The sequence below is a fragment of the Podarcis pityusensis genome (genome assembly GCF_964106645.2).
Source record: "Podarcis pityusensis genome assembly, chromosome: 14".
NCBI lineage: Eukaryota > Metazoa > Chordata > Lepidosauria > Squamata > Lacertidae > Podarcis > Podarcis pityusensis.
In genome coordinates this window covers 9,278,424-9,305,932 of record NC_138039.1, presented here as the reverse complement: position 1 = coordinate 9,305,932, position 27,509 = coordinate 9,278,424, and the positions used below count along the sequence as shown (strand labels likewise).

The 27,509-nt window shown below is 43.3% G+C and overlaps 1 protein-coding gene across 3 annotated transcripts in view; it reads right to left on the bottom strand.

The window, feature by feature from the left end:
* The window catches only part of LOC308462916 (multidrug resistance-associated protein 1-like), a 74,270-nt gene extending 50,257 nt beyond the window's left edge, over positions 1-24,013 (bottom strand). For 2 of the 3 annotated variants that reach the window (XM_080980931.1, XM_080980933.1), the window contains exons 1-5: positions 23,734-24,013; positions 3,686-3,862; positions 3,050-3,175; positions 1,635-1,772; positions 217-342 (exon numbers count right to left, since the gene is read on the bottom strand). In XM_080980931.1, coding sequence (XP_080837057.1) covers positions 217-342; positions 1,635-1,772; positions 3,050-3,175; positions 3,686-3,862; positions 23,734-23,784 — 618 coding nt within the window. In that variant the 5' untranslated portion in view covers positions 23,785-24,013. The remainder of the gene's footprint in view (positions 1-216; positions 343-1,634; positions 1,773-3,049; positions 3,176-3,685; positions 3,863-23,733) is intronic. The other variant, XM_080980932.1, reaches the window with a different exon arrangement.
* Between the last annotated feature and the right edge of the window lie 3,496 nt (positions 24,014-27,509).

Below are 27,509 nucleotides of genomic sequence, written 5' to 3'. Positions count from 1 at the left end.
GGTAATTTGGATATGCAGAATATGTTAAAAAATACATTTAAGGAACCGCAGAAAAAAGGGGAAGGAAGTCAAGGTTTCAAATGTTAAAATGAGTATAAAATTATTGAAATGTATAAAATTGAAAATCAATCAATCACAAAATTATTAGAAGCAATCTACTTAAGCAAATTCCCAGGCGTCCCTCAGAGAGGCACCTCCCACGGCAAAATTACTTACAGGGTCATGAACTGTTTCTGAAAACAAAGGCGGCCTCTCAGGGAAACAGGACAGTATCAGCTGGATCAGCACCAAAGTGAAATAGATGTAGAATGTAATATAACGAAAAACATCGACTTCAGAACCCTAGAAGAAGACATTGAATGCTGCAGTTAGTGGACTGACAGAAACCAGCAAAATAACGTACGTTGTAGAGAAAGGAAATGGAGAAAAATCTCTCATCAATACTTGGGCGCATCCAACGAAATTGGAGGAGATTCGGGGCAGAGGTAAAGAAGGGCGTCTTCACACATTATGGAATATGGTATGCCGTAAAACGTGCTGACTGCCACAGTTTTAGAAGGTTTTGAAGGAGGTTAGAGAAGTCCAATGAGAAGGAAGAGAAGGGGATTCCAATGGCTATTATTCCATGACAATCTATAGCATGGGTAGGCAAACTAAGGCCCAGGGACCAGATCCGGCCCAATCGCCTTCTAAATCCGGCCCACGGGTGGTCTGGGAATCGGCGTGTTTTGACATGAGTAGAATGTGTCCTTTTATTTAAAATGCATCTCTGGGTTATTTGTGGGGCCTGCCTGTTGCTTTTACATGAGTAGAATGTGTGCTTTTATTTAAAATGCATCTCTGGGTTATTTGTGGGGCATAGGAATTTGTTCATTTCCCCCCAAAAAATATAGTCCGGCCCCCCACAAGGTCTGAGGGACAGTGGACCGGCCCCCTGCTGAAAAAGTTTGCTGACCCCTGATCTATAGCCTCGCCATGTTCAGAGGCAGCTCTGCACACACCTGAGAACAAACCATTTCCTCAAGCCTTGTTTTGTTTTTCATTATTTACTTGTTTTTATCCTGCATTTTATTCTGTGAACTGCCCTGAGAGCTTATGATGGGTGGAATAGAAATAAATAATAATAATAATAATAATAATAATAATAATAATAATGTAAAAAAGCTGTAGCAAATGGAAGTGTTTGCGTTTTACAGCGTGCTAGAATGTGCATCCGCATGCGCACACTAGTTAACACATCTTAAAAAAATAAAAACGCAGAAAATTCTCTGCATAATGATCAGGGGAAAGAACAAAACATTTCCCCAGCTCTTTCAACAGCCGCTGCCCACAGCTTTGGTCGGGGGGGGGGGGTGTGTGTGTGTATCTCTAAACAGCATTTCCAAGGAGGCTGCAGGGCCGTTTTGATAGTCCCTTGACAAGCTCATCCAGGCTTTGATTTGAGTTTCAAACAAAAAGGAAAGCGAGCACACTTTAGTGGCCTTTAACGCTTCGGAATGAGGTTTAATGGGTCATTAACTCACTTGTGTGGCTGCAGAGATTGCCAAGAAAAACCCCGAGTTTAATCATTAAACAAGCAACCGATTCCCTTCACGATTCCAAAGAGTCATCTGTGCTTAGCGGAGGCTGCTTACCGTACTCGAGGCGTGCATAATTTTGGATCTAAAAGTTACGGTGGCGCACAGGAGCGCAATAAGCCAGAAGAGCAACATGACTCCTGAAGACTGGGCTCCTTTCATCCTCTCGTACTGTATCAAAAATGTGGCAAGCAGCTGTGGAGATATCAAAGGGCAGGAGATTACTGTTCCATCAGAACGATGATGGCAAAGCAAAATGAGAACAAGGCCACAAATCCTCCCCTTGGACACAGCTCAGCTGGTTAGAGCATGGGGCTGATAATGTCAAGGTTGCAGGTTCGATCCCCATATGGGATATCCCCATATATTCTTGCATTGCAAGGGATTGGACTAGATGATTCTCAGGGTACCTCCCAACTTTATGATATTTATTGATCTACAGTTGTACCTTGGTTTTCGAACAGCTTAGTTCCCGGACGTTTTGGCTCCCGGACGCCGCAAATCCGGAAGTGACTGTTCTGGTTTGCAAACTATTTTTGGAAGCCAAACGTCCGACGTGGCTTCCACGTCTTCCGATTGGCTACAGGAGCTTCCTGCAGCCAACCAGAAGCCCGCTTTGGTTTCCGAATGTTTTGGAAGTCAAATGGACTTCCAGAACAGATTCCGTTTGACTTCCAAGATTGTATTTTGGACTGTATTTTTTTTTTTAAGACATAGTTTTTATTGATTTTCACAGGTTTTAAAAATTTACTTATATTTCAACATACGTTTTTTCTTATAATTTTGACTTCCCACCCTTACTCCAGTGATGTTTTTATTTCCACCTTATACCTACTGCTTTATATGACAAACTTTAATCTAATAATCTAATCTAATAATCTAAATCTAATAATCTAATCTAATAATCTAAATCTAATCTCAGTGTATCTGAAGAAGTGTGCATGCACACGAAAGCTTATACCAAGAACTAACTTAGTTGGTCTTTAAGGTGCTACAGGAAGGAATTTTTTTATTTAATCTAATACAATTATCTTCTATTTCACTTATCATTGTTTTCATTCTGCACTTGTGATTCGAACCCTGCCCGTGTTTTCATTTGACTATAACAGTATTGCAAATAGTCCGAAAAGGGTCTCCACTCTTTCATAAACAGTTGGTCTCTTATCACTGTAGATTTCGCTATTTCCGCTGTAGTGCATTAGATTTCGCCACTTCCGCATAGTCCATTAACTTTTGAAACCATTCCTCCTTGGTTCTCTGATCAGGAGTTCTGCAGGAATCCGATCTAGTAAGGCTGCACCAAGGCAGCAACAAGCTACTGCCGGGATTTACAATCAGGACACAAGCATAATGAGGTTTCCTACAGGTGGAAACGGTTCGTTTTAGCTGTCCCCATTGTCCTTGGTTACAAACAAAACAAGTTCTGCCGCTAAAATGAAGCTGCAGAAGAATAAAACATCATTTTCACTCACCATTGTTATGCCCAAAATCGTAGGGCTGACTAAAAAAACAGGAGCTCGGAAAATGTTGTGACTTCTTTCCCAGAAAGAGTAGAAAAGGTCTGCCCAGCAGACTATCCACAATAAGAGGCCCAAGGCCTGAAACAGGAAGGGGGAAAAAGATCATTTTCAGATAAATAGTCCTCATGAAACATAGAATTGGGAGAAGGTCTCTTAGCAGCATTTTATATGGAGCTGCTTTGTGTGCGCAAGTGAATGGACTGGGCTGGTGGAACAATTGATTCTGAAGACTTTAGCTTTCATATATATCATGCAGACCCTCCAAGTGTCCTTATTTTCCAGGGGCTTAAGAGAAGCCATCCCAGTTTTTGATTTGATCCTGGAATGTCCTGCTTTTCCTTAGGATGTCCCTATTTTCATTGGAGAAATGTTGGAGGGTAGGAAGTTATCCGACACAGCCCCGCCCCCCAGCCGTCTGAAAGCATTCCTGTATAGGGAAGTTTTAAAATGTTTAATGTTTTATTATGTTTTTATATATGTTGGACGCTACCCAGGCAACCCAGTAAGATGTGTGGAGTCTAAATAGTAAAATTATGATTATGGAATGGGACGTCCTTATTTTCATCGGAGCATGTATGCACCACTTACTGTTTTGGCTTTGTTGAGATGTGACATTTGGATGTATCCCCTGTCATGGCGCTGGAGGTACACGAAGTAGATTGGGAAGCAAGCCCAGAGGTAAATGCAAGGGATCCAGGTGAGGACGGTTTTCTGAAAGCACTTGGTGAAGTCTGGGTTCTCGGTGTACCATGTTAAATTCCAGTCCTGAGAAAAGAAGGGAATAGGTTAGCACGCTGTAGAGTTTGCAGGAGGCCCTGGGTTTAATCCTCAGCATCTCCAGGTGGGGCTGTGAATGTTCCCTGCCTGAAACCCTGGAGAGCTGCTGCCAGTCGGTGCAGGCAATACTAAGCTACATGGGCCTGTGGTTTGCCTCTGCATAAGACAGTTCCCTCTGTTCCCGCTTCTTGCAGGCCACCTGGAGGGTCTTCAAATCAAAAGGCAGGATAGAATCATAGACTTGGAAGGGAGCGTGAGGGCCATCTGGTCCAATCCCCTGCAATGCTGGAATCTTTTGCCCAATGTGGGATTCGAACTCACGACCAAGAGATTAAGAGTCTCATGCTCTACCGACTGAGCTATCTCAGGAATGCCATTTGGACAAAAGTTTTATGAATCGATCGATCAATCGCCGCCAAATAAACAACAACAGTAATACAAATCAGTAGCATTAGTCTCTTGTGGTGACACTGAAAGGTCAATGAAAGTAAATACATTGAGGATTGGGTCCTGCTGATAAGCAATGCTACTTGGTGGGGTACGTATGCCTTTAACAACAGCTGAAGGGCAAAGAGGAAGCCCAAAAAGCAGTGAAGATTTTCTTTCCAGCATGGAAATGCGAGGAAGTGAGAGAGCTGCGCCCACTGAATACCTTTCTTGTGGGTGATAAAGGTAAAAAAGATGCTGTCAGGAGAAGGCGAATCTCCTTGTCAGCAGATATATTTAATTAAGTTAATTAAGTTAGTATTGGCATGCTTCCTCCCTGTCTGAAACCCCAGAGAGCCATTGCCTGTCAGTGTAGAGAGAAACTAAATGCACCAATGAGCTCTTACAAGCAAGCTTCCTACGTTTCTTTTCAATCGCCTTTCTATTTCAATTGGAGAGGGTTCTTACTTCCTTGCCTGGGCCTTTGCTGGAGACATGGGACTACATTTCCTTGCAAGTGGGTGGCTGTGTGTTTCTGGGGAGGTGTCTACTGCTCTTCTGTTGTTCTATTTAAGCTTGCTCTGGCTCTATTTATACTTGAAACTATATCTGAATTTCATGTGCTGCTTATACCTTCACTGCTACTGCCACACACTGCTAGTTGTGTCTGCTATGGCTTTTGCTTCTATCGACTGACAAATTTATATTGCTTACTGTTTACTGATACGGCTGTGCCAATGCTTATCTATTTACGCTGTTTGCTGCTTTGTATTGCCTGCAATACTCTTGTCAACAAATAACAAGAGATAATCTAGAGATTAGATTTTACTGAGATGCTGCAACTTTACTCAGGACTGATGCTATCGCTGCTGCTCGGGGAAACAGAGGAAGAATTTGGAAGCGAGATTTGTTTTCCGTTTCTGAAAGCCACTTTTTAACTCTCGGGTTTCTGGCGTAACAGGCAAGGAGCATCAAGGCGAAGTTACTGAGACCAGACACAGTCTTTGGGCAAGAAAACTTTTAAGGGAGGCTCCTCTGCTCACTTCCTGTTCCTCTGTCTCATTAGCCTGAGGCCAGACAAACTGGGTGCAACAGGGTCACCTGCTGTATTGTTGAGACGGTGCTTGTGCCAAGCCATTTGCTTGGTGGTTTTCCTGTCTGTCTGGTTCATGCCAACTCAGAAACATTATGCTCCTCCAGTCGTGTGCAAGTCAAGTCTCCAAACACTGACCTAAAAGTTCACTGCTCCACTCATAAAGTGAGTTATTTTGTCGCTTAAAAACAGCAACAACAATCAACAACACAAGTGGGCTTAAAGGCCCATCTAGCTCAGTACAGTCAACACTGACTGGCAGCATCTCACCAGGGTTTCAGGCAGCAATCTCTCCCAGCCCTACGTTGGGTTGCCAGGAAACAAACCTGTGTCATTCTGCATACAAAGCAGGTGCTCTGTTGTTGATCTACAGCCGTTCTCCAAAAAAGAAAAAAAAAAGGAAACACCGAGTTTTGCAAAGCTTTCCTACTAGGTAATCTACAGAGCGATTCTGACTTGTCGCAGCCACTCGGGCAAATGACAATTCACACCATTTCCCTGGCTGCCTCACCTCAAAAGGGATATTTGTAAGAGTTGGGAAAGGTTTGGAGAAGGGCAACCAAAGTGATCAAGGGGATGGAGTGGCTCCCCTACGAGGAATGGCTGCAGATGGGAATGAGAGGAGACGCAATCGAGGTGGATTAAATTGTACGTGGCATAGAACAGTAGCAGACAGAAAGTAAGTTTGCCTCCTCCTCCCTCATACCGCTAGAACTCGTGGACATGCAGTGAAGATGAACACTGGGTGATTTGAGACGGATAAAAGAAAATACTTCTTTAGGCAGTGCATAAACTATGGAGCTCTCACACACAGGAGGCAGTGATGCCCCCAATTTGGATGACTTTAAGAGAGCACTGGTCAAACATGAGGAGGAGCTATGATGGCGATGCTCTGCACCCAAACCTGGAAACAATATGCTTCTGAACACCCCTTGCTGGAAACCACAGGAGGGGAAGAGTGTTCTTGTGCCCGGGTCCATAAGCATCTGTGTAGCCACAATGACTACCCAGATGTGGGAATAGATGGGCCACTGGCCTGATTCAGCAGGCACTTATTATGTTCTTATGGATTTGTGTACCTGGATGCTAAAGCTTAGACCAGCCTTCCCTAACCTGTTCCCTTCAGATGTTTGGGTCCAACACCCATTTTCCCTAGCCAATAAGTGGTCAGGGTTGCAGGGAACTGTAATCTCAACACATCCTGAGGTCACCAAGTTGGGGAAGGGTGGTATTGGTGTTTGTGCATTCCATGGGGAAAACCATCCTGCATCTTCAAAAGCAAAAGGTGTTTTTTTTTTTTTAAAAAAAAAAAAAGGTAAAGGACCCCTGGACGGTTAAGCTTAGTCAAAGGTGACTATGGGGTTGCGGCGCTCATCTTGCTTTCAGACTGAGGGAGCTGGCGTTTGTCCACAGACAGCTTTCCAGGTCATGTGGCCAGTATGACTAAACTGTTTCTGGCACAACAGGACACCATGACAGAAGCCAGAGCACACGAAAACGCTGTTCACCTTCCCACCACAGTGGTGCCTATTTATCTACTTGAACTGGCGTGCTTTCGAACTGCTAGCTTGGCAGGAGCTGAGACACAGCAACAGGAGCTCACCCCGTAGCAGGGATTCGAACCGCCAACCTTCTGATTGGCAAGCCCAAGAGGCTCAGTGGTTTAGATCACAGCGCCACCCACGTCCCATCTTCAAATGTACACTGGCATCTTCAAAAGCACACCTAGAAGCCACACCAGAGTGCTAATCAAATTGGCAGTAATGGATATTATCAAGATTCTAGCCAACTCAGTTCAGCAACCCTGTAATAATACAATTGCTTCCTACCCTGCAAGATTTCACCTGTAAGCAGCTCTGCTCTCTATGAAGCCTATCAAATTCTATGCTGTGGGTCCTTCCAGCATTGCAAGAGGCTGCAAGGAATTTCACAGCACCAGCCTGATTTCAGCGAGGGGAGGACGCCCAGCAAAAAAAGCGCCTTCCAGATCACACCCACTGAGTTTTTGGCGCTTGTCATGACACAGCATCCGATTACTTCACAGCAATGCCAGAAATGCCCTAACGAGATTAGCTTAGCTCTCCCGGTAGCCCCTCCAAAACCCTGTGAGAGAGATTTGCTGGCTATTTTTAATTATGAGCAGAGCGTGGGCAAAGAGAAAGCTATTTTAATGGAAAAAACAAAAGATTAAGAAGCTCCCACCCAATTGAGCAGCAAGCCAACCGTAACAGAAGGAAGGATGGTGAGAATAGAGAAAGTACCTTCCCAAAGGAAATGGGAAGTTGGATCAAAATTCAACAGAGATTTATTCATTTATTTATTAAATTTACACCACCCTTCATCCGAAGATCAAAGGGCCGTTCACGACACTCACTCTTGTTTTTCATGGAGACACCTTCCGAGACTTCTATAAGCCAGGGTAAAGAAGGTACATGAAACCTTCCCGAATGAAAAAAGACAAGGGTTCTGGACATGATGTCTGCGTCTGCAGTGTAGAATGGTCTCCTGTCCCGTCCCATGCATGGAATTTGGTGCCCAACAATGGGGACTGAGATGTACTGGTAACAAGGCAAGGGTTTCAGTGCCTGATGCAACTCCTTGTCCTTTACTCATGGCTGTCCATATCTATTTGATTTTTTTATTATGTGCAATCCCAGAGTTGAACACAAAGAAAACTATGTCTGAAAAATTAAAAATTAAAATCAGGCCAAAGGACAGCACAGGTGGTGGCAATTCATCAGTTCCAGGCGGTCAAAACAAAATCAGCCACCCTGAAAAGCCTGGGTGAAGAGGCACATATTCTGCAAGTTCCCATCACTTCAGCCCACCTAGCTCCCCTATTCTCCTGTTCTCTGCTTAGAAATTCCAAATTCTTGGGGAACCTGAGGAGGAGAGTATATAAATGATGCAAAATAACAGTGTGCTATTTCGGTACCATTACAAAACACACACAACAACTCTAAAACAATTTCATAGTTTCGTAGCACATCTAGCAAAAGGCATTTAAGGATCATCTCTCTGCAATGAGAACAGAGTTTATTCTTCTCGGAAATCAGGGCTGATATCTCCTCCTTTTCAGAGACTCATACAGCCTGGTAGCTTTCATAATCTCTATACAAACACACAGGTTTTGGGTGACAGCTTTGCTTTTGGTTTAAATGGAGAGTTGTAGTTCAGTCATCGGACGAAGAGTACAAAGTACCTTGCGGCTTTTGTTAAGTCTGCACTCCATGGTGGGTGCTGCGCTCACAAGCCTTCCAGCCTGATCCCAAGAACGCATACACTGAAATAAATCCCATCATGTTCAACAGGACTTAAAAGCGTGTATAGAATTTCACTCCCCTAACCGCATGTCTTTTGCAGCGAAGGCTTCTTGGCTATTGCTATCCCACGCCTACAGCATTCCTTGCAGGATTTGTGACGCAACACACAGCTTACGTTACAGAGCATATCAACACTTAGCTTTAAGACAGTTGGTTCTGTTGTGTACCAATTTCACCCTCTTGCCATCAAGCTCCCCGCCCCTTGCCCTGTTGGGAAAAGGAAATCCTGGTCTGAACAAAAACTCCAGAGATCAAGTAGAGAATAAAACAAGTTTGTCCAGCCAAGTTCAACTCAGATTCACTGAAGTCAACAGATCTAAGTTAGCCATGTTCATCGGGTCCACTGAGTAGGACTAAGATAGGATACCACCCATTAAAAATAATAACTTTATACCCCAGCCTGTCACCCAGCAACCTGCTTAGAATTCATCCACGGGAAGATTAAGCCCAGAATGTGAGCTCCCTTCTCACAGAATAAGCACGCCCCAGCTTACGTGATTGCAGCAATTATATAAAAGGGGAGGGGAAAACCAAAGACTTTGTTAAATGAGGAAGCGGGGAAAGATTTTTAAAGACAGGAATGCTCAGAGCTAAAAGAAGGAAAATGCAGGACAAATGCAAGGGACTATATTTGCACAATGGGGCAACGGAAAGATAAGAGACAGGAAGCCGTTTTTGCATGACCTGAATCTGCACTCCTTTGTTGACAGCTCTGCAGATGTTAAGAGGAGCCTCTGGAAAGTAGAGGAGGGGTGAAGGCATGACAGCTCACATTTTATTTGGCGGTGGGTGACCCTGGGTGAACCCGGCGCCGAGTGAAGCCTCACATAACCTTCCCAGGGGCTGAATATAGCAAGGCATCTTTCAACCCCAGCCTATGCCTGACGTTTGAGCACCTGCCTTTTCAATCTGGGAAGCTTATTGAGCATGCAAAAGGATGCACATACACCCCCCCTACACCAGATCTTACTTTAAAAATTAACATAACGAAGACGAGGCAGATGCCCTTCCTGCCTTTTCCTATGCCCTCCAGAGATACTGAAGCTTTCGCACCACTGCCGCTAGCATTATCAGTACTTTAGCCTTTCAGGGCAGTTGCACGCACTGTCAATCCTGCAATAATCCGGTAACTCACACCACATTTAAAGAATGAGCTTAGGGTCAACACCTGCTTCTTCATCCCTTGGAAAGGCACCCAAAAGCAGTAGCAGTCTGGTTGCAACAGACTAATATTTATTTATTCATTCATTCATTCACACATACATACATACATACCCCGCTCATCTGGCTGGGTTTCCCCAGCCACTCTGAGCGGCTTCCAACAGAATATTAAAATACAATAGTCTAGTAAACATTAAAAGCTTCCCTAAACAGGGCTGCCTTCAGATGTCTTCAGATGGCAGAAGCTTTCAAGGGCTAGTACAAGGATGGGCTAGTACAACGTGTTGCTGGACCGCAGCTCCCATAATCACTGGCCATTGGCTAAGCTGGCTGGGGCTGATGGCAGCTGAAGTTCAGCAACATCTAGAGGGCACATTGGCTACCCATGGTCCATGACTATTGGCCATGTTGGCTGGGTTGATGAGAGTTGGAGCAGACTAGAGCCTCAGTCCATAAACATTTTGTGTATGAGGTGTTTGGGGAGGGGTAGTACCTCTGGTGGGGGCGGGGACATGTTGTGCTCCTTCTGGGGTAGTCTGTCCATCTTTGGTCCCCACGCTGCACTCGGCTCTCACCTGTGGCTCCTAGAAGCTGTCAGCAGGCAACAGCAGCCACGTTCCGGGAAACAGCTTTGACTGGCCGGCTAAACCAGGGGAGGGGTCCCAATGGGTCTCAACTCTCAGTGAGTTAGGCACTTCCCCTGCGTGCAAAGACAGGCTCCAGCGGATTGAGCAGACAAGACCAAGGGTCAAGAAGGCAGTTTCTGCACATGATCTAGTGCAGTGGTTCTCAACCTTGCGTCCCCAGATGTTTTTGGCCTACAACTCCCATGATCCCTAGCTCACAGGACCAGTGGTCAGGGATGATGGGAGTTGTAGGCCAAAAACATCTGGGGACCCAAAGTTGAGAAAGGCTGATCTAGCGGGAAGTGAGGGGCACATGGAGCTCGTCAACCTGGGAAGCCCATTTCTCTGCTCTGCTGCTTCAGACTGAGGTTCATGGCAGGGGAAATCACACAACAATGTTCCTTCATCCAAAATCTGAGCGGGAGGGATATATATATATATATATATATATATATATATTTAAAAAGAAGAAAGAAAAATCCCAGAGAGAGAAAATAAGATTATCATGGAGTGTGCTTTCTCAACAAGCTGATTATCTACATAAAGGGAATTTTCTTCACATGGAAGCATCCAGCCACACAAACTCCCACTTGCAGCCTGAAGCGATAACTGCCCAGAAACAGACTTGCCACCTTATCTGCAGCTTGTGCAAGCATGGCCTTAATTAACTAGTGCCAGTGCTTTGCTAGGCACTAATGTTTTTATTTGGCATACAAAGCAGATTATTCAAGTGGGATGAGCTTGGTTTATTTCTCTCCAACTCTGACGTTGTGAACTATTAGAATACCACAACCTGGGATGGATCCCGGGAGTGAAACAAACACCGCCTCTTAAAGCAGGTCCCTTCTAACCTCCGTTATATTTGGGTGGAGCAGAGGCAACAAGTAACAGGTGGGTGACTTGCGGAAAGGTTCCCCAAGGAAGAATCCTCAGCTGAACAGAGTCATCTTAAAGGTCATCTGAGGGCACATCCAAAAAACTTTGACCACCTTGAGAAAACCATACACACTTCTCCAACAACTTCTTCCACAGGTATTTTCTATGACTTAACTGTGCAACGAGAGGCAATGCATTGAAAATGAAATTACTGCAATATGCTGCTACTTCACGGCAGGGTGTGCCATCCCTATGGCAAACACTGCCGCCCCCTCCCTGCAAAAGTCCTGCAGGTAATTACAGCAACCGGCAATTCAACCAGGTCTCCTGTGAAGAAAATGCCTGGAAAATCTATCTCTGCAAATCAAGGAACATCTGCTGCATGCATTTTACCTCAAACAGCACCTCGAAACAACCTTTGCCACTGTTATTTTGCTTTTACACCGGTTAACTACACACAGAAGTTTGCTGTGTTCCTAGCACCAAATTGAAAGATCCTGGCAATCTGCAGTTTTAACTAAAGGAAATAGAAAAGAGCAAGCAAGTTGCTACAAAGACTCTCAAAAAGATAAGCAATTTCGGGTGAAAACTCCACGCCAAAAAGGAGGACAAAGCAAAGCAGCCCGTTCCGAGTTCAAAACGCTTAACAGCCAATTAATATTACTTTTCACCCGCCCACAGAAGTGTGCACCAATGGAGACCGCAACAGGTTATTTCTAGAATTTTAATCCTTTGAAGACAAATGTAACCTGAATTAGTAAGCTACATTTTTTTGCATATCAGACACTGGACACTGAAAAGTCACTATCAGAAAGCCTGCATGTATGTACTTTGCAGCAACCATCAACTACGTAGGCAAACATTATTATCTGATCCGATCCAGCCAGATCTCTTTCTGCAAGGTTATTAGGACATATTATCAGAGCAACTCACTTATCTCAGAATAAGAGCAATCACACTGTTATCCGCATCATGCATCATTAAGCCCTGCAGTTATATTATAAAGTAGATTTGAAATCAGCCTGCCCAATTCAGAAGCACAAGGGAATTCGCTTACTGGAGAAAACAAGTAGAAGAAATTGTGAAAAACAGTCTGAAGGCACATGATGCAGCCACTACACTGAAGCTAAGCAACTCTGAGTTAGGCTCAGTATCTCAACAGACCCCTTGGGGCCCCTTGTAAATGCTGCACTGAGTTCCACAGGCGGAAATAATACCGGCAATAAAATAAAAACCAACAGGCACAAGATTCAGAGGAAATCCAGGGATGTGTCAGTAATAAAGATACTGACACATTGGCTGTACAGGTAAGTAGAAAACCGTTTATTAAGTGAGCACAGTTCCTCTCTTCTGAGCAGAACGGAAATTCCACAAAGTGTCCTGATTTATGGCACCTCTTGGGAAAGGAAAAATGGGAAATACCTAGAGAAAAGGTCATGGTGTACTGGAGTTGTGAACCCAAGAGCGAGCTAGTTGCAAAAGTCAAGCAACTGATGAAACAACAGCTTGTTTTAAGGGCAAGATTTACTGGGTGTATGAAAGGAATGGGGGGGGCGCCACAAAACAAAAACTGTAAGTTGCAAGGAGAATGTGGACAATAAGCTTGCCTCAAATGTAACTTATAGCAGAATTGCCTCTACTGGGTGTAAAGGTAAAGGGTAAAGGGACCCCTGATCATTAGGTCCAGTCGCAGACGACTCTGGGGTTGGGGCGCTCATCTCGCTTTATTGGCCGAGGGAGCCGGCGTCCAGGTTCCGGGTCATGTGGCCAGCATGACTAAGCCGCTTCTGGCGAACCAGAGCAGCGCATGGAAACGCTGTTTACCTTCCCGCCGGAGTGGTACCTATTTATCTAATTGCACTTTGATGTGCTTTTGAACTGCTAGGTTGGCAGGAGCAGGGACCGAGCAACGGGAGCTCACCCCGTCGCGGGGATTCGAACCGCCGACCTTCTGAACGGCAAGCCCTAGGCTCTGTGGTTTAACCCACAGCGCCCCCGCGCCACACTACTGTGCATAGTGCCACATACTAAAAGCACTGGCCTTTTCAAACAATGCCTTTTTCCCCACCGCTCTTGTTTCCCCTCCTGCAAACGGCATTCATGGGGAGAGCACCAGATCAGCAGCCCAAAAACACACGAGAAATGTCCAGATCAGCTTTGACAGCGGTGCTATTGATTAGCCAGAGTCAGAAGGCTACAGGGCCCACCAGCAGGCAGCGAAGGCACCCTCTCAGCATTTAAATCCCAAAGAGAAGCGGCAGTCCTCAAACAAATTGCTCCAGCGTCGGTCACACAAATGCAGAGTAAACAGATTTTCTTTCCCATTCTATTTCAGCAGGTTACTGGAACAAACTACAGCCCTTTAAACAGCGGTCTCTTTTCAGGGATGTCAAGCAAGGCAGGAGGGCCACATTTTTCTTCCAACAGCGGTGCAAAAGGTAGAATTTTGCTATGTGCAGTTTCTCGTGGCAGGAAGAGATGTTTCCTGCATGACTTCAAAAAGCAGAACAGCCTTGTCCTAAACAGAGTTGGCCCAAGCATTTTTCTGTCACAGGAATAATATTTTTTTTTAAAGTACTGTGCAGTAACAGTTCCAAACTTTGGTTCTCCTTGAACAGCATTCATCATAATCATGAGTCACAAATATCTGTGGGAAAAAGCACTGACTAAGCCATGGAAACAAACAAAAAGATGAGTTGGGTAGAAAGTCTGTTGCTGTATGGAAGGAGGAGTCATGGGAAGATCAGGGAAAAAACCTAGCTTCTATCTTCAAATTAACTGAAGTTTACCACTATATCCAAACCCAGATAAATGTGGCAATTCTTTAGTATGTTTGACTGAAGCCAGCTAACAACAAACCATAGTTAAGATTAACCACAGTTTAGGGTTCAGACAAAACACTAAACTGCTGCTTACTGAAAATGGAAGCAAAAGCTTCCGATCTCTCCTTGTGAGACAGAGGTAGAAAAGCACACAAAAGTTCAGCACCTTATCTGAATATAAGGTAAAATGCAGGAAAATGGCTGCACAGGTTGTAAAGAGGGTGCTAAATCCACAAAAAAGCAGAGACATCACCTTGCCAACAAAGGTCCATATAGTTAAAGCTATGGTTTTCCCAGTAGTGATGTATGGAAGTGAGAGCTGGACCATAAAGAAGGCTTATCGCCGAAGAATTGATGCTTTTGTATTATGGTGCTGGAGGAGACTCTTGAGAGTCCCACAGACTGCAAGAAGATCCAACCGATCCATTCTTAAGGAAATCAGCCCTGAGTGCTCACTGGAAGGACAGATCCTGAAGCTGAGGCTCCAATACTTTGGCCACCTTGTGAGAAGGGAAGACTCCCTGGAAAAGACCCTGATGTTGGGAAAGATGGAGGGCACAAGGAGAAGGGGACGACAGAGGACGAGACGGTTGGACAGTGTTCTTGAAGCTACCAACATAAGTTTGACCAAAGTGCGGGAGGCAGTGGAAGACAGGGGTGCCTGGTGTGCTCTGGTCCATGGGGTCACAAAGCGTCGGACACGACTAAATGACTAAACAACAAACAAATCCACAAAAAGAGCTGTTCTGGGTTGAACCAAGGCCTACATCCCAGTCCTAAAGTGGCCGATCAGATGCCTCACAAGCAATATGTGCCTCGTGCTCACACTTTGGGGAAAAGGAGGTTCAAATGCAACCATGGCTCTCTGCCTACATGAGAAACTTGTTCAACTACTGAAGCTTGCCAGGCTTACCAGAGAAGGGGTAGTGGTTAGAGTATGAAGAGCACAACCAGGGAGAACCCGGTTCAAATCTCCACTCAGCCATGAAACACACCAGGTGACCTTGGACCAATCTCTTGGCTCTTAGTCCTACCTGAGCAGGGTACAAATAAGATAAAATGTAGAGGAGTTTTCTTATGCATCCCCATGAGCTCCTCGAAGGAAGGGCAACATAAATATAACTAACAATACCAGGGAGAAGCGAAGATGGTATCCTTGAGGAGTAAAAATATTCTCTAGCAGAGACACATAGGAGCCGATCCGTTAAATGTTTTCTCCAGGAATTTGGCAGTTTCAACAAAAGCAAAAGCTCTAGAGATGGGCGGTCCAGCCCGCAAGGCCCTTGGCAACATTCAAGGAAAAACATCTTAAAGCCTTAAAATTATATTTTGTGTGTGTGCGTCATTGATTGATTGATTGATTGATTTTATTTCCATGTCACTTTTCATTCACGTGAACCACAAACTGGCTTTCAAACAATAAACAACAATAACCTAATATAACATCACAAATACAACATAAACCATATAGAATAATTAAGAAAACACCAGTAAAACAATTACAATCTATAAGACACTATTTACAAAACAGCTCGAAAAAAAGCTGAATGGCATAATTACAATAAAAAATTACAATAAAAGTCATATTATAGGATTCACAGCATTCTTAATCTATAAAGCAGCATTAAAAGCTTTAACAAACAGCAACCAAAAGTTAACTAAGCACTGTTGAATTCATACAAACACGCTCCCCATCCTCATGACTCATAATCTTCCACACTGTTCAGGTCTTCAAAAAATCAACAACACATATACATAATGCCTGCAGCAGCAGTTCCCTTCTGCAGGCTCCTGGGGCTAGAGGGTGGGGCAAGGCAGGTGGAAAAAGCCATTGCCTGAATCACAGAATTGTAGAATTGGAAGGGACCCTGAGGAGCATCTAGTCCAACCCTGTGCAATGCAGGAATATGCAGCTGTCCCATGCGGGGATTGAACCTGCAACCCTGGTGCTATCAGCACCACGCTCTAACAAACCTAGCTATCGCAGCTATGTGGCCAGCATAACGTCTCTCTCCCCTTACCATCTGATTGTGTATTAATTCTGTTTAATATTTTTAAAAATTCATATATTTAAATATATTGTGTATATTAAATATATTGTGAACCCTTTTAATTTACGATGGGGGAAATTAAATTCAGCGTGTGGCCCGAGAGTTCTGTGTTGAATAACTCTTGTGGCCCACTCGGTAAGAAAAGTTGGACTGCCCTGTTCTAGAGAAATGGCACATTCGCTCCAATTAATCATCTTTCTCGCCATAAATAAATCGCAGTCATAACTCCTGTTCAGCCTCCAATATACTTGCATAACTTATAATAATTCTATATGCCTGGCACATATCCCCATATGCATATTAACTTTCAGTATTATTAAAGAAGAGGTGTTTATTGATTTAACCATTGGCCCTATTCCCAATCCCAGCAGTTCAGCTATAATTTCCAAAACTGTGATGGCAACCCATGATATGTGGGGAGATAATCTGGTAGGAAGGGAAGAACACTAAGAGGCTTGAGTTTTTCACAGCTCAAATTTGTTTCAATTGAGCCTATTTAGGTGAATTATCTGTTTTCACTGGAACTCAGGCTGTTACAATCAGCCACACAGCTCCATTCCTACAGAGACACAGGACAAAGCCATTCTCTTTTCAACCATTACTAGAACTACAAGTTAGCAGGCAAAACAGCAGAATCAGAAAACAGTAATTGCTCCTTTAATTAAGGCCACCAAGGCAGGACTTAAATGGAACTGGATAAAGGTTTTGGCTTTCTTGTCAAACTCTGGAAAAAAGCCAAAAACAGAAGCGAGACAGAGAGTGCATGATGTTCAATCAGTTACTACAGTATAAGGAAAGGGACATCCACACATATTGAAAACTAGACACACTGGACTTTACATACTGCACCGATGGAAACTTTTGCTTAAAACTATAAGAAAGGAAACTTAGCAGGGAGTTAGCATGACCTTCAACAAACAATAAACTCCCTTTCTTTCTGCCCACAGCCAACTCAGTGTTGAAAGGCTTCTTCCAACGACTGCATTCTTGAAACTTCTAGGTCTTCGTGTGTTTTGCAAATCAATGTTAGAGACATGCTCTTACACCTGAAACAATTAACTTGTGTGGAAGACTAAGAATTCTCCATCTGTAGATAGGCCCACCTTCCCTGTCTCTGCAAGAGTTACCCGTCTGAAGGATGCCTTCTAACCAGATGGAGGCAATCTGAAATCAGCAATTGCTACAGAGAGGCAACAGGTAGCCTCCATGGAGAACAGATCGTTTCGCTGTCTACATCAGCAGTGACTGAATTATCCGAACACACGGGATGTAGGCTGGAGGAAGAATTACCCGTCCCAAATGGAGGCACACAGAAAGGAAGACCAGAGCAGTGAGTCACACAGAGACACACCAGGCAGCCCCCTCTGTCTATGAATACTTTGGGCTCTTGGCACGCTAATAGTTACTCTTAGCAGTGCTTTCTTCTGGGGGGACGCAGGGCTTTGGCCTCATCTGTTTGGCCTCATTGAGGGGCAGTATTTCCATATGAGTAGGAAAATAAGAGTACTCCTAAACATTTTTTTTTAAAAGAAAAAAGCACTGACCGTGAGGCTGAGAAAAATGACACAAATTGTGCCACACCATGCCCATCTAACTGGCTTAAGTAGGCCTATATTTTCTAGCCTAGAGTGCATAATACTGCAGCTCTACAGTGGAACTAGGAACCCACAAATTCGCACCAAAATCAAAGCAGGTACAGGAATGTAAACAGCAAATTACTAGTGGGGAGCAGTGTTAGAAATTCCCCAAGCTCCAGGCCAACTTAAAACATGGGTTACTGGTGCCGCAGTAGAAAGTATAGGCACTGTTTCCCACTCAATGAAATTTCTTTTTCTTATTTTTTTCTTTTCTATTCCGCTTTATATTTTAAAGAAAAAAATTCCGAAGCGGTTTACAACACGTTAAAACATCAAAGGAAACAATCCAGAATACAGTCATACCTTGGTTCTCAAACAGAATCTGTTCCGGGAGTCCGTTCGACTCCTGGAACCATTCAAAAACCAAGGCGCGGCTTCCTACAGTCAACTGGAAGCCGCGCCAGATGCTCGGCTTCCGAAAATCATTCAAAAACCAGAATGCTCACTTCCGGTTTTCGATCGTCCGGGAGTCGAAACATACAAGTTCCAAGGCGTTTTGCAACCAAGGTATGACTGTAAAACAAATTCAAGCTTCCAGGAAAATATTTCAGATCCTTCTCCAAGTGACATTTTGTTTTCCCCATATCTATTTACCTGCTTAATTTACAGAGCTGCCTCATAGCAGAAGTATTCTAGAAAGCATTGCACAAACACCCCTTACCAATTTTGTTTAGCTGCACACAACTGGAATCCAATTTAAGGCATGCTTCCTTACAGTAATACCAACACTGCCATCGCAAGCAAGGCAGAACACACAAGAAGTGCCTTCTAGGAAAATCTGAGTCTCCACAGGGAACCTCCCTTTCAACAAGTCTCCGCTGCAACTTTGGCTTGTGTAATAACTATTTCCCAGCCGGTGGGTCCAGTTATCAAAGCGTTCCAACCTTCAGAAGTCCTTCATTAGTCACAAACCTTCGGCCAAAATAGCAAGCTACAACTTATCCTGACTTTACAAGGGCAGCTAAGTGAGACGTCAAAGCTGCTGGTTCTTTACCCAGTCAGGAGAGCAAGAACCTATTTATTGGCTTAGCAATTGCAAGCACCTCAGGGCAGGGACGCACCCCCATGCGCACGCGCGCACGCGCGCACACACACACACACACACACACAGAGGGCACTGTGATCCCAGTACGCTCATTCAGCCAACAGCGACAGATCACTTATATATAGAGTCTTCTGTGCAATTTTCAGATGCAGGTAGACAGCAAGTGGTAAATCATAATATTTGCATGAGGGAGAGGAACCCCATTGTATACACTCTTGCACAAGTCTGAGGACAGACAAACCAGTTACCTAAGCAGTAACCCACAGTATTGGGCATATTCTCAAATTCCCTTATGACCAGGGTGGATTTGATTTAAATCAAATCGATTTAAATCATGATTTAAATCACTAGTCAGTAAGACTTGATTTAAATCATTTTTTTTACAGAAAGACATTCCTGCTGGTATAATATTAATATTTACAACCAGATGAAGGCTTCATTTTTTGAATAATAAATTTTCAGAGTAGTTTTTACAGTTACTGGGATATCAAAAATTACTGATTTGGTTATACTATTAGAAATACATAGACAGATAATTATGAACTTACTGTGAGGTTTAATAAGTTAACTGTTTATATTTGGACAACTTTTCTGCTGTACTTTATTGGAAGGAGAAAAATAATCATTTCCTTAATAACAATTTAAACCATTTATTTAACTAAAACAAGAACATTATAGCATATGCATCCATGTTTGTTAACTGATGTGGTTAAACTTTTTTAAAAAACAAAACAAAACAAAACAAAACAACCAACTTAGGCTGAGTTTCAGCACACATGAAAAACTTAAAACAAATTCTTATTTCCTGATAAATACCCTTTGGAATATAATATAACTTAAACAGAAAACTATCTTTAGAAATATTTTTTCCTCCAAAAACATTTTATTTTGAAAATCCAATTTAAATAATAAAAAAATTGATTTAAATAAAAAAAATTAATTTTTTTATTTTAAAAAAATCATTGATTTTTATCCACCCTGTTTATGACCATTATTAAAATTTCAGCATGGAGGAAGTTTTTACACAGGGTAAAAAAAAGGAAAGTGGCTGACAGAGATGCCCATTTTAATCACTCTCTCAAATTTCCCACCAATATCTTATTAACAGCTGAATACTTTTTTTGTTCTTGCTTAAGCATAAAAATGGTAGCCCCCAATGGTAAGCTATAAATGTTGTATTTAACTCCTTTATATCCCAAATTTCCCATAAAAAAATATTCCATCAAAGTAATTTAAATCTCATGCAGAAGATCAGATTATAAAACACCCACAAAAGTCTGATGCAAGAACAGTACAAACAGCAAGGGGAGGAAAAACAGACATCGAGCCAACCTCTGGAGGCGTGAAAAAGCAGGAATCTTTGCCAACAGATGCTTTAATGGATCCATAAAACATCAGGCATTCAATTTACTGCCATGTCCCAGGGGGGAGTTTCATAAACAGGGTGCTGCCACACAGGACAAGGCACCACTCTGGTAACTTAACCCAGCCTTCCCCAATGATTTGAACTTTTTAGTCTAAAACATCTGGAAGGAACCAGGTTGACGAAAGCTAACTTGATCTCTTTCAAAGAATGGATGTGTGCACTTGGGGAAAGGCATCACAAGCTGATCTAAAGGAGCAGGCAGGTTGACACACCCAGCTTTACATCAGATCAAATGGGTGCATGCAAATTAGTGCCAGGCTTCCTGGCTCCTTTTTCACACAGTGCAATTAACGTATGGCAGTTACAGAGCCACACAAGTGCGTGCGAAAGGTGCCTCTGCCCCAATTCCAAAGTTAGACCAAGTCTTCTCCAACATGGCGCCCGCCAGTGGTTTTGGCCTACAACTCCCATCAGCCCCAGACAACATGGCCAATGGGAAGGGATAATGAGAGCTGTAGTTCAACCACACCTGGAGGGCAGTAGGTTGGGGAGGGCTAAACTAGAAGCTGTAGTCCTCTCATGCAGCTGATACTGGTGACTGGGGGCAATGGGGGTTGTAGGCCAAAATTATCCAGAGTTTGGGAACAGCTGGTTTAGACAGTGGAGGGAAACGGTCAGTGCTAAGGGAGAGGGCTCTACATATATGAGGTGCCAGATTGAACACCTGGATTTTCCAGTTTTGTTTTTTAAAGAAGGATCAAATGGCACATTATGGGATATTTCTTTTCAGGTTTTCCCTGGCCCATAAGATAGGACTCTGTTTCATGTGTCTGAATCTTCTGAATTTCTGTTTTACTTCCTTTTCATACTGCTGCTTACTGGTTTTAGGCTGCATTTTTTTGTTTCAATTACAGAGTTTTGTTATTTTAGACTGTACATTGCTTAGAGGTTCAGAAAATTTTTTTTGCTCATTTTTTCATGCAATTTATATACTGCTTGCTTGTTTTAAAAAAATAACCCTCAAACAGCTTACAAAAATCATGCAGCATAAATGCTTTTAAGCAAATAAGGCCCCTTTTATTTAATAATAAAGCCACTTTATTAATGTACAATACACGAATGACAAGAACCAGGTAAAACCAACTACCTCCAGCTTTCACTGGTTACGAAATTCTAAAGAGAAAGTCATGATGAGACATAATTTCTCCATGCAAACTTTCACCAAACTGGAATCATGCCACTTCACTTCACATACCTGCATCACTCAAGAGCATTAAGGCTCATTATTGCAGTACGGAGCAGAAAAGTAAAAGTATTTGCCCCCAAGTGTCAGATTCTCTCTAAAACACGTGTGCCAACAAATATACCGTATGTCAGAAATAAAGAAACTTCCATTAACAATGCAAACCTACACATCTACTCAGACAAAAGTCTGAGTTCATAGAGTTCAATGTGGTTTATTTCTTGTTAAGGGTACACAAGATTGCAGCCTAAGTAGCTTCTGCACACAGAAATTAAATCCAAAGGAACAGATGCAGAAGTCAGCAAAAACACGTTTTTGTTTTTTAGAAAAGGAACAGGAATTAAGACAGCAGCATTTACCACTTCCTTGCCCTGTACTCCAATATTACAGTCTCTTAGGTGTGCGCCTGTTATATAAGCTGTTGGTGCACACAGCTGTGTGTGTGTGTGTTTACATCGCTTCGTAACAAAGACAACCCTAACCACATTAAGGATAGAAGCCACTTCAGAACAAGAAAAAGGAATTGGAATGCAAAACAAGTTCAGGGCGTCTTCTGAAGTTTTGCAAGAGGGTAAAACATGCCGTCTGAAACACACAGCTTCCATGTGACGTGTTAAACATGACACCAGCACAAAAGCAAACACTTCTACAAAAGATGAACCAGAGATTAGCCACAATAGCAACTGCCAGGCGGCCAGTCCCAGCAAAGCAGATCCAACAGATATTTAAAAAAAACAGACATGTTGCAAAGGCTTCTCCCTTTTTCTGCTTTATGAAAACCGTTCCACGTTTAGAAGCAGGCCAGGGGAACACCTGAGGATCCTGAATGAGAGCAGGCAAAAGCAGAGCGGGTGCAAACCTGATTTCTTTGCTCCAGGTTGCATTCAGTGAGCAGTTGGCAACATCATAGAATTGTAGAGTTGGAAGGGGCCATGAGGGTCATGTAGTCCAACCCCTGCAATGCAGGGATCTTGGAATGAGTTTTATACAGTCTATTCATGGCAATGAAGGGAGATGGGGGACTGCTGACTGTTCTAATGCAATTTTAAACATAATTTGTTAAGCCCACTTATATGAAAGACTATGATCCCATGCACACTCACCTGGGAGTAAGCCCCACTGAGCTTCATGGGACTTGCTTCCAAGTAAACATGCTTAGCATTACAGTGTGTGTAAATTACAGACTAAAGAAGACAGCAGAAAAACAGTAACGGAGCCCAAAATGCACACACATGACTCAGAAGCATATGCAACTGTGCTTACTCCCAGGTTAATGAGTGTGAAGTGTGGCTGTCTAGCAGTGCAAATCCTAAATATGCTTACTCATGAGCAGGCCCTGCTGTGTCCTCAATGGGGAGTTACTCCCCTAGTCAGGGTAAGAACATCCCAAGTCCAGCATCCCATTTACCACAGGGATCAACTAGAAACCCCAACAGCCCACAAGTAGGACAGAATTGCAACTGGCCTTCTGTAACCCAAGAGACTAAAATTCAGACGCATGGCGCCTCCTCTGAGCCGTGAAGCAGCACAGCCAACATTATGGCTAGCAGCCATTGGCAGCTTTATCCCCCTGCAAATTTTTCCAATCCCCATTTGCCACAGCTTGTGGCAGCGAGTTCCATAGTTGAACTGTGCAGTCGGGCAAAGGAAGTGGGTCATCTCCCAATTCTTTATTGGCCTGTTCAATCTGCATACCGCCTTTCCCCTGTAGGTCTTGGGGGCAGTTCACAGCTGCCAGGATAAAGACCTCCTTTTCCCCAGAGCATGCACAGAGTTCACACACACAAAATCACCTCTCCCCAAACATTGCAGTTTTTCCTCCTCGCTGCTGCTTGCCTTTAAACACACACCACCAATAAAATAAAAATTTATCAGGAAAAAAAAAAAACACCCCCCCACACAAAAAACCCTGCACCTTTTCCAAGCTCTGTAATAAACACATGAAAAATAAAACCGGGGGAGGGAGAGATGCAAAGAGAAAGGGGAAGATATGGGGGGTCGGTGTCTTTGTCCCCACCCTCCCAGTTTCCCCACTGAATCCCAGTTGCTGAGGGTGGAAGGCGGCGCACACAAAGGGGCTTTGCCTCGCCGCTGCCGAGCAAGGCGGGACCCCCCTCCCGCCCCACAAAGCCCGGCCTCTGGGTCCGGGGATGCTGCCCCATCTCTCTCCCGCACCCCACACTCTCTCACCCATAAGGGCTCGGAGCCGGCCGGGCCCCTGCAAAGCCGCTGGACGTCCATGGCGGGCGTCGGCGTCGGCGCTTGCCCAGGCTGGCCGGCGAAAGCTCTGCCTCGCTCGGCGGCGGCGGCTTCGAGGGAAAGGAAGCCTCTGCCGGGGAGGAGGAGCCGCCGGCCGAGCCGGGCCGGAGCTGATTGGGCTGAGCGGTCGGGGGCGGCGAGGGAGAGGCCCCCCTCCGGCGCGGGAGGAGCCGCCTCAGAGCCGCGGCCTAGGCGCGCCCTCCTCCTCCCCGGCCCTCGCCCGCCTCTCGGCCCGGGGGAGGAGGCCACGTAGCGGGCCACGGGCGCCTTGCTCAGAGTAGGCCCCCTGGGCTGCAGCAGGCCCCGTTGGTCTCTTGGATAGGGGCCCGTCTGCACAGTGCGGTGGAAGCGCCACGGTGCCGCTTTAAACAGTCATGGCTTCTATATATATACTATCTATATATAATATTATTCTGTCTCTCGATATCCTATAGGCGCTATCTAATTGAATTATTTGCTTTACTGAATATATAAATGTGTATGTACATATGTGTGTGTGTGTAATAATTCAATAATAACAATAGGCACAGTCTAATGGAATTATTTGCTTTACTGAATATATAAATGTGTGTGTATAGTAATTCAATAATAATATAATAGGTGCTGTCTAATTGAATTACTTGCTTTACTGAATATATAAATGTGTGTGTATATATGTGTGTGTATAATAATTCCATAATAATAATAATACAATTAGACAGCACCTATATGATAGCGAGCGACAGACTAATTTGGCCACGATAATAAGGACATTTTGCCCATGCTATGATTATTTCCCATCTAGTCATTTTGACACATCAGCCCCCTGTTTGCAAAATTGTAACAATTCCAAAATACAGACACGCTTGGATAGACTGCCTTCAGCTGTGCTTGAAGGTCGGTTTCAAAAAATCCCGCTACGAAAACGCTTATGTCCATGTGGAGATGGCAGTATTGAATCAGTAGCTCGTGTGCTTCTAGCTTGCACTCTTTATAAAGATTTGAGGTTCTTGCCCCTCTACTATCCATACCAGGTCGCTCAACCATAGCGGTGTCCTTTCTTCCAGCAGATCAAGATAATCAGGTGACAGCAAAAAAACTGCAAACATTTTAGCAGGGGCAATTAGAGTAAGATCTATTATTTGATTATTGATGTAAACGTCCAGAATGTATTTTGTATAGTTAAGTTTTTACCTCTATCTTCAGTACATTTTATTTTATTGACTGATGCAAATAAAAATTCTTCAGATGATGTATATATACATTTATCAGCCCATATTTCAGTCTCTACAGGTTGTCCCCCAAAAAAGCTCAACAACTTTGCGGGTGTCAGAAATGTAACTTTCTGAAATAATGGCAACTCTACACAAACATATATATGCGCATGATATATACATTTATCAGCCACATATATCAGTGTCTACAGCCTCATCAGGCACTGCAACCTTCCAAAAGTTTGGCTTCACTCCCAGGGTCACACTCCTCCAATGTCTCCTGAGACAGACGGATGTAAACCGTGTATACATGCATATACATATGTATATGTATACAGTCACAGTAAAGAGAAAGTACTCCCTCTTTGAATTCTGTGGTTTTACGTATTGAGGACGTAATAACAACCATCTGTTGCTTAGCAGGTCTTAGAATTAGGTAAATACAACATCAGACGAACAGCATCTGTAGTGGGAAACAACCCCAAATGCACAGCAGGGTGGAAAGAAGAAATTAAGTCACTGCACCAAAAGCCTGTCTAAATAAGGTTAATACAGTGGTACCTCGGGTTAAGTACTTAATTCGTTCCGGAGGTCCGTACTTAACCTGAAACTGTTCTTAACCGGAAGCACCACTTTAGCTAATGGGGCCTCCTGCTGCCACCGCGCCGCCAGAGCACGATTTCTGTTCTCATCCTGAAGCAAAGTTCTTAACCTGAAGCACTATTTCTGGGTTAGCGGAGTCTGTAACCTGAAGCGTATGTAACCCGAGGTACCACTGTACTGGCCAAACCACACCATCATTATGATCATCACTTCCCTATCTCCATCCCTTTCGTAATCTTTTAAGATTACAACTCAATAAACACAGTAATAGGAGGTTGGTAAACTGTTCTGAAAGGAGATATATAAATGCTTTGGAAATTAATGTAATATTAAAACAGTTTCAGGCTGCAACCCAAAATACATTTTTCTGCAGGCAGCCCCAAGGAATGCAGAGCTAGACTTCTAAGGAACGGTGTTGAGAGATTTGCATTTTAAAGCAGCAATTCCACCCACACTGGCTTGGAACAAGTAACTTCCACTGACACCATAGGGCTTTCTGAGTTAACAGGCACAGAGTAATAAATAAATTATTTTATTGGTTTATGGCACCATTACATTGCTCACACACCCCCATATGTCAATTGCAAATAATGGTTGCACTTCCTTTCCTTATCGTTGTTCTGCTTTCTACAGTAGCATTAATTTCCAACCCCTCTTTTATACATGTTTTGATCCATTCTTTGCATTTATCCTCAGATATGTCTGCTTATATTGAAATAGAATAGTTTTAAAAAATCTTGTTCAACAGGGCTTATTCCCAAGTATGCATACAATGACTTGTGTTGTGTGAGCTGTTTCAGATGCATCTGGGAAAGTAGAATGAAAATGCTACTATCACTACCACTATTACTACAACTACTACTACTACTAATAATAATATTTGAAAGCAGGGCTTTTTTTCAGCCGGAACTCACCAGAACTCAGTCCCAGCACCTCTCAGGTGAATGCCATTGCTATTATAAGAGAACAAGGGGGGTGTTTATGGTGAGTTCCAAAACCCCTTTTTCTAGAAAAATAGCACTGATTGAAAGTGTCATTGAAATTATTGTGTATTGCTTGAATAAGAGTGCTTAGAAGATCAAATTTCAACCAAGCACCCCCTGCATCTTGTGGCACTGAATGTTATTCTTGGGGGATTAAGGCTTTCTGGGAGATGATCTATAATGAAATGAAAAAGGTATTTAAATATACCTTCTTGAAGAAACCAAAGGCCTTTCTCCTGGGCATAGTCAGCCAATTGGTGCCAAAGAAGGACAGAGCTTTCTTTATGTATGCCACAACAGCAGCAAGAATACTTATCGCAAAATATTGGAAGACACAAGATTTACCCACTCTGGAAGAATGGCAGATGAAGGTGATGGACTATATGGATCTGGCGGAAATGACTGGCAGAATCCGAGACCAGGGAGAAGAGTCGGTGGAAGAAGATTGGAAGAAATTTAAATATTATCTACAGAAATACTGCAAAATTAATGAATGTTAGAATGATGTTGGATTGAAGTTAAGTGGTCTTTAGCAGCAATGTTACAAAGGAATATGTTAACAGGTGATAATTTAAAGATATAATATATTGAGATAGAAGATTAAGATAAAATTAAAGAGGGAAAGGAATTGCTGAACTAACTAATTGAATTGGAATACAAAAAAGGGAGGTGTGAGGAGGTCAGGGAAACAAGCAAATGAAAGATAAGATAGGAAAAGACTGACTTGTTTTTAACTGTTTTTACTTTGTATTTTTATTTTTGTTTCTTGTCTCTTTTCTTTTTACTTTTTTCTCTTATTTTTGTAATATGTCGAAACTTTAATAAATATTTTTTTTTTTTAAAAAGAATGTTATTCTTGGGGTGCCGGGGATTAAATAAAAAGAGATTACATCAGCAAGATCCTTTGTACCATTGGGGGTAGCTCACC